General features: G+C 38.3%; 3 protein-coding genes across 9 annotated transcripts; 1 reads left to right on the top strand and 2 right to left on the bottom strand.

The window, feature by feature from the left end:
• The first annotated feature begins 3,491 nt into the window (after nt 1-3,491).
• LOC125194874 (acid phosphatase 1) lies at nt 3,492-4,985 on the top strand. Of its 3 annotated transcripts, none has more exons than XM_048093091.1 (5): nt 3,492-3,630; nt 3,738-4,093; nt 4,169-4,246; nt 4,326-4,460; nt 4,770-4,985. In XM_048093091.1, exons 1-5 carry the CDS (start codon nt 3,628-3,630, stop codon nt 4,945-4,947), a joined length of 750 nt encoding a protein of 249 aa, XP_047949048.1. In that variant the 5' UTR covers nt 3,492-3,627; the 3' UTR covers nt 4,948-4,985. The 3 variants fall into 3 exon arrangements, with proteins under 3 accessions (XP_047949048.1, XP_047949047.1, XP_047949046.1); XM_048093090.1 differs by having other exon boundaries at nt 3,494-3,630; nt 3,731-4,093; XM_048093089.1 differs by having other exon boundaries at nt 3,562-3,630; nt 3,704-4,093.
• LOC125194873 (BTB/POZ domain-containing protein At3g08570-like) lies at nt 4,912-7,618 on the bottom strand. Of its 2 annotated transcripts, none has more exons than XM_048093086.1 (5): nt 7,254-7,584; nt 7,079-7,132; nt 6,904-6,970; nt 5,523-6,614; nt 4,912-5,426 (listed from the first exon to the last, which is right to left on the bottom strand). In XM_048093086.1, the coding sequence occupies exons 1-5, from the start codon at nt 7,289-7,291 to the stop codon at nt 4,983-4,985; spliced, it is 1,695 nt and encodes a 564-aa protein (XP_047949043.1). In that variant the 5' UTR covers nt 7,292-7,584; the 3' UTR covers nt 4,912-4,982. The 2 variants fall into 2 exon arrangements, with proteins under 2 accessions (XP_047949043.1, XP_047949045.1); XM_048093088.1 differs by having other exon boundaries at nt 5,276-5,443; nt 7,254-7,618.
• A 497-nt stretch (nt 7,619-8,115) lies between these two features.
• On the bottom strand, nt 8,116-9,917 carry LOC125194875. 4 transcript variants are annotated; one of them, XM_048093093.1, is made up of 4 exons: nt 9,827-9,917; nt 9,330-9,741; nt 8,763-8,927; nt 8,116-8,396 (listed from the first exon to the last, which is right to left on the bottom strand). In XM_048093093.1, exons 2-4 carry the CDS (start codon nt 9,559-9,561, stop codon nt 8,347-8,349), a joined length of 447 nt encoding a protein of 148 aa, XP_047949050.1. In that variant the 5' UTR covers nt 9,562-9,741; nt 9,827-9,917; the 3' UTR covers nt 8,116-8,346. The 4 variants fall into 4 exon arrangements, with proteins under 4 accessions (XP_047949050.1, XP_047949051.1, XP_047949049.1 ...); XM_048093094.1 differs by having other exon boundaries at nt 9,330-9,605; nt 9,827-9,896; XM_048093092.1 differs by lacking the exon at nt 9,827-9,917 and having other exon boundaries at nt 9,330-9,819.
• Nucleotides 9,918-12,497: the final 2,580 nt, after the last annotated feature.

Raw genomic sequence — 12,497 nt, 5'->3', positions numbered from 1 at the left:
ATTGCGTGATAGGAGGATGCATTTACAAAGGAATCTAGATATCGGGTTAGTTATTAGTTATTAAGTATTAAATAACATTAATTTATCAATTAATCAATAATATTTGAATGTTATAGGGTATTACTTATCCATCCTCATTTTGTGAGAGATAACCACAACATATAAACGCATTCAAAATGTAACTGGATTTAACTAGAAGATGACACCACAAAAGATCAATGATTTATACTTTTAAGAATTTAGAGTAAGTATTGTATTTTATATTACATAGAAGTTTTGCTTGGTAAATATAATATTTTTATTTTCATATAAAAAGCATTTTACTGGCATGATTCATGGGAGCCTGATGTGCACACACTTTGGAAGACGAGGGCAGCATAGAGCCCTTAAGAAATTGAAAGAGAGGTCAAATTATGTGGCAGAAGAAATGTGGAATGAATTGATCTTTGGAAGAGATATGATCTTATATCCCGATCTTAATCTGCACTAAAGGCCAAATATTCAAAGTCGGGTGGACCCGGCACCGGCTACAACACACATTATGGAGGAATGTCTTGCGCAGCTGTTAAAGCTCAAAAGATGGTAAGTAATATATGTATGTAATATATCAAATTCATTATACTCCCTCCGTCCCAAAAAATATGAAACATTTGGTTTCCGGCACAAGATTTTATGCAGTGTTGTTTTGTGAGTTAATGAAGAGAAAGTAAAGTAAGAGAGATGAAGTATAGATAGTGTTGTTTCCATTTTAAGAAACGTTTCATGTTTAATGGGACAACCAAAAAAAGGAAAATATTTCATTTCTAATAGGACGGATGAAGTATATATTAATGTTTATTTTATTATAATTTGATAATTGTTTTATCAATTCATTATAGCCACAAGATAAAGGGATCTCCATTAGTGATTGTATGTATGAATCATATTTGACACTACATTGCAAGAATGGAAAATATACATCCAAGAAGGCTGCAGACATTGATGTAAGTTTATTTATAAGTTTATACATATTCAAATTATGAGATTTCAAATGTTAAGCTAATCAAATATGATATGCTAAGTTTATACACATATTCAAATATGATCTCGAGAAACTCTCCACCATTCCTTTACAACTCCACATAATTTTCTTGGCTCTTCATTTTGCCCAATTATGATTGTTTTAATCAGTTTAGAAACCACAAGTGTCATTCTTTCTCCAAAGAACAGAAACTATTCAATTTTTTTTCTTTTTCTGAGGAAAACGGCATCACCAATCACCACCTCTTGTTTCTTTGTCAAAAGGATGCCTCCACAAACTAATCTACTCAAAAATTTGAGTTTTGACAGCCGAGCACCGGACTTATCCCCAAAGTTTCCACTCTTCAAATTTTGAATCTATGAGCATTGAGTTTGAATTCAATGTCCTCACAATTTCCCTCAACTTTGTCCTATAAAAAATCTCATAGTTGCGAATCAAGAAAGGGAGAGAGATAAAAGAACATTGTCAATAAAACAATCTAACAAGGCGCCAACAGTGGTTGCTTAGCATAACATTTCTCTTCAAATTATTATTCATACAATATTTATCAATATGTTCATTTAACAGGCCAAGGTTAAAGACATTGCGGCTAGACAAGGTGAGGGAACCCATGGTTAAAGACATTGCGGCTAGACAAGGTGAGGGAGCCCATCTGAATGATATTTTTGCCAATGATGTCATGGATGTCACCTTGCCAAGAAGAAGCAGATGCTTGGAGCTAGAGTCCTCGAACAAATTCTCTTGGGGAGTCAATCTAGGAATGATGCATCGACTAGCAATCAGCAACATCGTGATGCCAAATGGAAGAGTGAGATGCAACAAAGTCTCAAGAAGAGCGTGAGCGAGGATATGACAAGGATGCAAGAGATTATGGCCCAGGGCAGTTGATGAGCCAACAACAGTCCCACCCGCTCGACCCGATGAGCATTCTGCAGAAACATGAAGGTTTATTTTGTAACAAAGTAAGTTTTTTAGAATTTCACTAATGCTCTAAACTTTTAAAATTTACACTTAGTTTTTAAGAATTTCTCTAATGCTCATAACTTTTAGAATTTGCACTAACTTTTAAGAATTTGATATTATAAAACTTTGAAGTTATGTATGGCTATCTATTGTTATTTTTTCTATGAAAAATATTGAAAATATTATCGTAGTAGTGTGGGTAAATAATAAATAAAAAAATTATAATATGTTGAAATTTTTAGTGGCGGATTTGTTCTGCCACAAAAATAGGAGTCAATATAGTGACAGTTTACTGACGGAAATAGTGGCGCACACTATTAGGCCACTAGAGACTATCCAAATGTAGTGTTGGAAACATATCCACCACTATTAGTGGCGGAAATAAATGCTACTAATCTGTCACTATTTCCATTTCTTAGTGGCGGAATTTCTGTGCCAAATTATTTTCCATGGCTAATCTCCCGGTAAAAATTTAGTAGCGGAATATTATCTGCCACTCATATTTACTGACAAAAAATTGTTGTGATTCATTTCTGCCACTAATCCGCTGTTAAATTATTTTACCAGTGGAAATTAAAGATATATTGACATATATTTCTGCCACTATTTGACGATTTTTTTTGCGGTGTTATATCTCCAACAGGGGTAACGAAGTTTATTAGGCATTTAATTAGGTTGATCAAATTTTATTTTAATTAATCATATATTCATTCCCCTATTTATTTCATATTTAATCGAATAGTTTATTTCATATTTAATCGAATAGTGATCATCTTAATCGGAATAAATAAAAAAAAGTTGATCATCTGAATTATTTATGATAAAATTCATATCCTAAAATCAAAACTTCTTTACAGAGTGGTTGGTGTCACTCAATTGCAGATGTTATTGAAATAGGGTACAAGAAATCACGATATGGATTTGGGGGTATGAAGAAAGACTGGGTTGTATTTGCCTCAACTTTCCACTACTCTCTCTACGTGCTTTGATATATCATGCATTATGACGCCAATGCCACTCCCTCATGTTACACCTCATCACATCCATTTTTTTGTCAAATCACTATTACTTTTCACTATTCATTATCTATATTGAACTTTCCAGCTTGCTTCTTCTTAGAAAAAAATAATAAAAAATCTGTGGAAAATTCAACCTCTCATGTGAATTTTTGTTTGGATATATAGGGCTTGTTTGGTATCTTTCGTTTTCATTCCACATCATCTTGTTACATTAAACAAATGGAGAATATTTTAGGTGCTCTCTAATTTCGGTGACTTTGTTTATTAAAAATTCAATGTGAGTGGAGATTTAATTTATTTGGAACTGTGTTTTTTATAGAATTTGAATTGGACTAATTAGATTCTTTTCTTGGTACTACATAAATATTAGAAAGTGGAGTTGATAATTTCTAGAATTCTCCATTTTGATTGGTGACACTAGGACTTTTATAAATCCAATTCAGAGTTGACCAACAATGCTAATTAATTGGCTTGGTGAGCCACGTGGACGTGCACCAAAAGGTATCCAATTCTTTCCTATATATCCATCACTAGATTTGGTGTTAATTTCTTGGAAGAAAAGAGGAAGAGAAGAGAAAGAGTTCCTCCATTGACTTGTCCTGCCGTGCCAACCCAATATTCTTCATGGTACTTGTATAAATAGAATAATTAATGTTTGTGTTGATGTGTATTTAATTAATTAATATTGGTAAAATATTAGTAGTAAAATGGTTGGATTTGGATGGAGCATGCAGAGAATGAGAGAAGCGATAGTGTTGGTGTTCGTAGCGATATGGTCGAGCTCGAAGGCGGCGAGCACGTGGTGGCGGAGCGACACGGACGAGGCGTGGGACAACTGCCTGAGCTGGAGGCTGGGCGTGGAGGCCAACAACATACGGGCGTGGCGCACGGTCCCTCCCGAGTGCTCCGCGCACGTGGAGGCCTACATGGTGCGCGGCCAATACCAGCGCGATGTCAACCTCATCGTCGACACCATCTGCGCCTACATTGACTCCATCGACCTCTCCAGCGACGGCCTTGACGCTTGGATCCTCGATGTGGATGATACCTGCATTTCCAACCTCTTCTACTACAGTGGGAAGCGCTATGGGTGAGTGTTGAGTCTCACCCGCGTCGCATCACTTCACTTCCACTATTCATTGAGTAATCCGGGAATGTTATGTAGGTGTGAGCCGTTCGATCCTGTTGGCTTCAAGGCATGGGCGTTGAGCGCCAGGTGCTCTGCGATCCCTGATGTGCTCAGGTCATGATAGAAACATCACATCCTAAAATCAATTAGTGATATAAGGCTGTTATATTTATTTTTATTTCATTGCCAACAGGTTGTTCGTCAAATTGATCGCCAAAGGATTCAAGGTGTTCCTCGTTACTGGGAGGGATGAAGAGACACTCGGCCAAGCCACCATTCGCAATCTCCACGGCCAGGGCTTCTTCGCCTACCATCGTCTCATTCTAAGGTATGCATAAATACTACTCCCTCCGTCCCTATGTAGTAATTGCGTTTCTTTTCAGCACGAGATTTAAGAAAAATTGTTTTAAATGAGTTATGTAAAAAGATAATAAAGTGGAAAGGAAAAAGGTAAAAAGATGAAGAGAGAGAAAAGTAATTTTAGCTAAAAAAATAAATGAGTCGGCTATAGTGGGACGGAGGGAGTACTACCACTACTTTTCAGTTCAACCAATTACATTCTGTTTGTATCAACTAACTAACTAACTAACGCAAGAGAAGGTGATGACGATGTTGTTAATGACGATGATTTATGTAGGAGTGGTGCGTATAAGGGGCAAAGCGCGATCGCATACAAGTCTACGATAAGGAAGCAGCTTGCAGAAGAGGGGTTCAGAATATGGGGGAATGTGGGAGATCAGTGGAGTGATCTTCAAGGGGAGTATACAGGCAACCGCACCTTCAAGCTTCCTAATCCCATGTATTATATCCCTTAATTTTACATTACATGAATAAATAATATTGTTTGCATTCATCTCTTACTTCTCCTTGGTTTGAGCTTGTGCTGTTTAAGTATAGCAATCCCTCTAGAAATGGAGGTTAACACACTATTACCCTGCCTACACTTGTCTATCATCCCCTCCTTCATCACCACCTGCTCTTTCTCCAGATCACTTAGCCTCACCCTCATTCTCGATATCTCCAGTTTCAACTCCCGATTCTCCCTCCTCAGCGAAGCATATGTGTCTCGTGGGGACATGGCAGCGCTGCCCACCCCGCTGCAGCTCATCTTCTGCCCCTCTCCACACAGAGCACTCTTCATCCGCACCTGCTCAAAGTATAAAACCCTCACCACCAAATGCACCGGGAGCCTCTCGTTCTGGGCAGCGTGGTTGCAACCTTCTTGGGACAGTTTCTGGCAGTCGATCAGCTTGCATAACTTGTTGCACTCGTGCTCACTCAGCATCGGATGTGACTAATTAACAAACACAACTATATCATATCGTATCATATCATATCATATCATATCATGTTACTAGTGTAATAAAATGTAATAGGAGGATTTGATTACCTTTAAGTAGATGTCAATGGACCTATAAATTCCATCATCGATGACACGAGCATAATCAGGCAGCACCTCGATCATAGCAATAAATTTGTCAAGCCTCAAATAAGGGTCAGGAGCAATCTCAGCTAAATATGCATCAACAAGCCTCGCAACTTTCAGCAGGCACCCATGCCCCATCTCCTCCGATTCGTACCCACATTCTTCCTCCTCCTCCTCAATCCGATGCAAGAACTGAACAAGAATGCGATGAATAGTATCAACATCAAACAAGGAGTCCCCTGTTTGAAGCGACGGTATAAGCAGATCATCCAGCAAAGCCATCTCTAATCTGTACGCGATCCTCCTCTCCAGCTCAACCCGGCAACTTAATGTGGCCTCCACCATGATGGCCACCCTCGTCATCCCAAACAAAAAGTTCAACGGAATGCAAGAGTTTTTCTCCATAGGTAACAGAGTTACAAGCGTTTCGAGAATACTCCTCTGCCCGCTCTCAATCAAACTAGTTCTTGCCGGATTCCATATCTGATGCTTCCCTATACCCTTCAACCATGTCTCAGCATAATGCATCAGAGAGGCAACTATACTATCCGTCCTAACACCACTCTGTCGCATGGAAATCACAACCCTACGATAAAAACTGATACCTAACCCCGAGATATCATCAGCCCACCACTCCAACGATCCACTATCACAATCTAAACGCGAAACCAGCTGCTCCTTGCAAGCATTCATGGCAATGGCAGCAATGCATATATCCGGGATCCCTACCTCTTCAGCAAGAGGTAGAAGCTTCTCACAAGCAGATAGAACTTGCACTGAATTTTCAAGACTTGGACATACAACTTGGGTGAGATACGTCTGTGTGCGCTCAACGAGGTTTTCGTCTTGATAATCTTCTGTCATCTCCAAGTACTCAGCAGCGCAGCGCAGGGGGGCTACATTTGCAATGGTGATTACAAAATTCATGCAGTAACAAAACTTGGCTGCAAGTTCAAACATTTCAGGGCCTCCGGGGAAGTTGGTGAGTTCTAGCTTGGACGTCTTGGCATCGGCAACCAGCTTGCGGATCTTTCCACTTCGAGCAACAAGGGGGAACTTAAACAAAGCAAACACAAGCCAAATCACTCTCCTTGTACTGATGATTGAGCAGTGGAAAATAAATATTCCCTTCATCCCTTAAAATTAGAAACTCTTTCCTTTTTAATCCGTCCCCTAAAAATAGAAAGTTCCTGTTTAAGGAAATTTCTTCCTCTCTAATGAGGTGGACTCATTTTCCACTAACACACTTTTCTTTCTATCTCTCTCTTACTTTCCAAATTTTGCGTTAAACCCGTGCCATTTCAAAAGTTCCTATTTTTAGAGGACGGAGGGAGTAGATTGTTACCTTATGCAGTAGAAAGGATTCTCCATCAACAATAATTGTGATGTCTCCAGCAACATCAGAGAAAATGCTGCACAGATACAGTATAAATACAGCCAAGCATCACTAACAAATCATACCAACAACATATATAAAAGAAGTATTATTTTTGGCAAAGAGAGGAAGAAAGAGTGAGTACCGGTTGGCAAAGGTGGTGGAGAAGTTGGGAGTGGCGGCGGAGAGAGGCTGCATTCTGCAAGAATTCAACACTCAATTATTCAAGCAGGAGCCCACGTTGCCAAAAAAGACAGAAAATGACTATATTTATGACTGTAAAAGAATAGGCATATATTTATACTACATATCAAGTTTACCTTTTGCTCTTTACGCAGATGCACCTTTTGCTTTTCATTCCTTTGTCTCTTTCTTGTGGGATGGAATTGTCTTTAGTTTTTCACTTTGGTCATTGCTTATTTCTCCCATCTTTCTCATTTTTTTCAAATACATAAATTTGAATTAAGAGGTAATGAAATATGATGATGTGGTTGTGGTGGGGAAGGAAGGAGCCTATATCACCATCATTATGATTAAAATCAATGGTATCTGAAATTTCGAATGTTTAAAATAGGTACTCCATTAATTAATTGTTTTGTGTCAGTATCCTTGCTGGGATATGCAACTATACTAGTTTCTTTCAAGAAATGCACATCCCTCTATGACATTTTGGGTTTGTGAAAAAACTGGAGGTAGTAGTGTGGTTAGTGAGTAAAGTAGATAGTATATGAGTAACAAAAAAGATTGTTTATTGGTGTGATTGAGAAAAGAGAAAAAAGGGTGGTAGTGGTGGGAGTGGCATTTAAACATGTAAAGAAGAGAAACAGAGACCTCACTGACTGGGAATGCTGAAAAAGAGGGCCAAATTATTAGATGAAGAATCTGCCCAGCTTTTGTCTCCCTCCAACTAAGTTACCAATCTTATCATACTATATCATCATCACCTTCATTTCCAACCAGATCTCATGTACTCTATTTTATTATACTTTTCGTTTTTCAGTGAAATTCTTAACAGTAATACTACTACTTATTAAAATGGCAACAACTATAGGAGAATGAATTTCAACTTGGAAGAGTTGCCATACTTTTATGCAATTATTAGCAACGCTGCAATTTAAAGGAAGATGATAAGAAAACTTTTCAGAGAGAGAAGCATACACTAATGGGGTTGTGAGGGCAGTATTGTTGAACAACCATATCGAATTAGTAACTTTATGAGTGTGGCACCGTACAAGATGAAATAAAAAATACTTAGGCAAACCAACAAAAAAATATCCCCAAAAGAGATTAAAACGATTGCTCATAGGCAGCAGTCATCAGCATGTATTCTAGTTTCTCAATTGGTTGTTTCCATCAATAACTAAACTACAAGAAGTGAGATGTAAATTCCTGCCACTGCTTTCAAGTGATGCCTTATTGAGCATGCTGCTGCTCACTGCTTTCACCCGCCATTGTTTCTGCACCTACTCACAATTCATAAGAAAATTGGAATATATTTTGGTAACGGATTGTTTCTCCACAAGGAAAGTAGCAGGAGAAACGTACAAGAAACCGAAAAACAATACTGACTTTTTAGAACAGTGAACAAAAGATCAGTCAAATTTCTCAGCCTTAATACATCCCTTTACCCTATTAATCATCCATCTATCAACCCACCTCCACCACCAGAATAAGTAAACCTTCACATAAAATCAGTAAGAACTTTCGGTTTGGTTTGGTAACAAATTAACATAATGATAGATGTACATCCAAGTGATGGAAGTGTTGTTGAGACGAGGAAAATGAAGCATATAGAAACAAAAAAAAAAGGTGAAGAAACAATATCATACCATGAGCTAATCCAGCGGACAGCATCCGATCCATATTGTCAATTCTCCTTTGAATGGACTTCAAAACACTATTCAATGATTTAACCCTTTTCCTAACACCAGAAATCCTAGCTGCGTGCTGCATAATAAACGGTGATGGAGCATCCTCTAGCAATTTGTCAAGCTCTGAAAGCATTGAGAATAATAAGGGGGCATAACTGAACATTGAGGGTGTGCAATTTCAACTAAACAAAATTAGTACTTTATTGTAGCTCAACGGTCGAGCAACCAAAATATGTGTTCTGAATTCGGTATACCAATAACTAAGATGCAGAGACAGTTTCCCCAACAAGCATGTCCATCAATTTCATTTTACAATTAGTAACACCATTTCATTCACACTAAGAAATCCAATCCTAACACATTTGCTTTACCATCAATGCCAAAGAGAAACGCCATTAATGATCAAAGCTTTATGATTTGAAGTAGACGAGTATTCAATTGCACAATTTAAATCACTGATTAACGCAAAAAGATGAAAATCCTCATCAATTGAACAATTTAAAACACTAATTTTAAGAAGCACACCTCCGGTGAGACGATCGAGTGCGAAGGCGAGTTGATCTTGGCTCCGGCCAGTGGCTTCAGCTCGGGAATCGAAGGCAGTCATGACAGATGAAATCAACCGAGACAAACCATCTGCCATTGCTGAATTTGAGCTACTTGCAGTGTTAGTGTCGTCGACATTACCGCATTTATCACCGCCATCTCCGACGGCAGAATCTTCTTGCTGCCGATTATCTGAATTCTCGTCCGCCATGATTGGAATTGCCAAATCGCCAAGTGTAATTTGCAGATTCAACTCTGGCCTCGTAAATGGATGGCTCAATTAATACTTTTTCCTTTACTTTATAGAATAGGAGGAAATTTATCTGATCAATGCGATTGAACCCTAAACCTCAGCTGCATCACTCCAATGTTGACAATAATTTTAAAGCATCTTCATTTAACAAATATGAGTCAGTATGAACAGCAATAGGATTTCCTAATAAAGAAGCAAACAAATTGGAGAGAGATAGTATTACCCTAGCTAGGGTTTTGAAATTTAGGGGAATATGCTGAATACGTGCAGGCTGGGATGAAGATGATTTTGCCTTGGAAATATTTTGTCCCTCCATTCATTGTCTCAATTTTTTAACTTTAGTCTGTGTAACAGGGTCAAATTTTGTTTTTAATTCTTTTGGTAATAAACCTGAAATTTTACTAATTTTTTATTAGTAACAAAATTAATATATAAAATAGGACTCACATATCATTCATTTTTTCAACTCATTTTCTATTATATAATTTAAAATTCAAACCGGACTAAAGTGTGGCACATATTAAGGATGGAGGAAATATAATAATACTCATTCTATCCTATAAGAATATGCACATTATAAAAACAATTGATAAAGTAAAAGAGAGAGAAAAAAAAATAATTGAAGTATTGTTAATTGATCACCTCATTAGAGAGAAAAGAATTTCCAAAATTAAAAAGTGTATATTCTTATAAGACGGATTAAAAATGAAAGAGTAAATACTTTTATGGGACGGAAGGAGTAATATTTATCCTGACTATACTTAATATTGATGTATTACGCTTTCATAAAAAAAAATTTACTATTTTTGGTTATCCACCAAAATTAGACCAATTCAAAAAATGAAAAGTTTTAAACACTATCGATATCACTAATATCGTGGACCCCACAATCCACTAACGCTATTTTCACTATTTTTTCTCACTTTCTTATTTTATCTATTGCAAATTAAAATTTGTATCATCTACAACTTTGTTTATTTTTTATGAACAGAGGTCGTATTATCTTTTAGCCCGTGTTAGTTTTTTGACTTTCCTCATTTTCTAATTCTTTTGATGTGTTAAATTAACCCACTTGTCTATATTAAAATCCAACCATTACAAATAGTTCACTCTTCACTTATTAAAAATGTGGCGCATGCCCAATCTATCTATTGGAATGAATATGTTCTTACTGTCAGAAGACATTTGTGATGAACCTTGGAAAAATGCTAAATGGTTACTAGCAAGGTGATACTAGAGATGACCAAGGTTTACGGTTCGAACGATTAACCACAAAACAGTAACTGAAACCGTTACTTTTGGAACCGTGGTTCGGTTCAAGTTTCAAAATTTTGGAACCAAAACTGTGTTGGATCCGCAGGGTTCCGGGCGGTTCCAGACCAGAACCGCGAAAAATCGTGAAACTGAGACGGAACCGAAAAAACCCGGCGGTTCCGAACTGAAATCGTAACAGGTGGTTTTGGAACATGAACCATAACCGCGAAACACCCTCGCGGTTCGATTCCGGTTCGACAATTTCTAAAACCGAAACTGACGGTTCTGAACTGTAACTGCCAGTTCCGAAACCGTGGGCATATCTAGGAGATACAGAGAATAAGAAAAAAAATTCATTGGGCTGCTTTGGATAGACTTTGTGAGTCAAAATGTAAAGGAGGTATGGGTTTTCGAAAGTTGAAATTTAATATCTCGATTATGGGAAAAAAGTCGTGGAGATTGATTGAGAATCCTGACTCGTTACTTGGACGGACTCTTAAAGCTCAATATTTTCCTCGACATGGGATTCTTGATGCTGGAAAGGTGGGTAATCAAAGTTTGTTTTGGAGTAGGTTAGTGGCAGCCAAAGATCGCTTGAAGGCTGGCTTTTCGATGAAAGAGAAACGCCCATTTATGAGGAAAATTGGTGGCCGAGGGCCGATAAACTCCATCCAATCACTTGTAGAGATGATCGATTGCATGATGCTAAAGTGTCGGAGTTGTTCTTTGAGGGGGCACATGTGTGTAATGAAGTAGTGGTGAGAACTGTGTTTAATTGAGAAGAAGCAAAGCAGTTGTTGAGCATCCCACTGGCCCAGAGCTCTAGAGAGGGTGCATTATTTTGTGTCCGGAGCTAAATGGATCTTTCTCTGTACGCTCAGCGTATAAGTTTTTGTGTGAAGGCTCCTTTGAAGTGGATACAAACTCGATGGTGTGGAGTAGACTTTGGAAATTTAAAGTTCCACCTAAAGTGAAGATCTTTTTATGCAAGGCAGTGGCGGATCTAGGGGGCAGGAGGGGGCGGTCGCCCCCTCCGTGCGACTAATTTCCCCTTATCGGGAGGTAAAATTACCATATTCGCCCCCTCTGTTTGCCTCCGGCGTCGCCCCGAACAACGAAAAAAATAGCCATGTCCGCACTAAATAAAGCTACTACTATATATTCTGCCCCCTCCGTTTTCGGATCCTGGATCCGCCACTGATGCAAGGCATGTAGAAATTTCCTTCCAACAAGGGATCGATTGCGACAGCGCCAGATGGAGGTTTCAGAGATATGCCCGGTGTGCAACTTTGAGACAGAAACTGTTATTCATTGTCTTATTTCTCGTGGTCTTGCTCGTGATTGCTTGCAGAGGTTTGGAGTGCCGGTAATCTCGCCAGGTGAGAGGGGGGTTTATTGAATTGTTGGAAACAGATGAGATAAGGAAATTCGAGGGATGTGCTTTCACAATTATGGTCTATACAAGATCCAACTACAACACGCTAGGATAGTTTATACTTTACTAGAACGAGTCACATATATATTGTCCATGCACAGAGTATATCACATACACTATGGGCGTCAATCCTAGATTTGTAACTCCAAAAGGTTCCTAAGACTACTAATGTTCTCGCTCTCAATTAACAGTACCGTTTCAAGGG

Source organism: Salvia hispanica, chromosome 6, assembly GCF_023119035.1.
Source record: "Salvia hispanica cultivar TCC Black 2014 chromosome 6, UniMelb_Shisp_WGS_1.0, whole genome shotgun sequence".
NCBI lineage: Eukaryota > Viridiplantae > Streptophyta > Magnoliopsida > Lamiales > Lamiaceae > Salvia > Salvia hispanica.
This window is presented reverse-complemented; position numbering and strand designations above follow the sequence as displayed.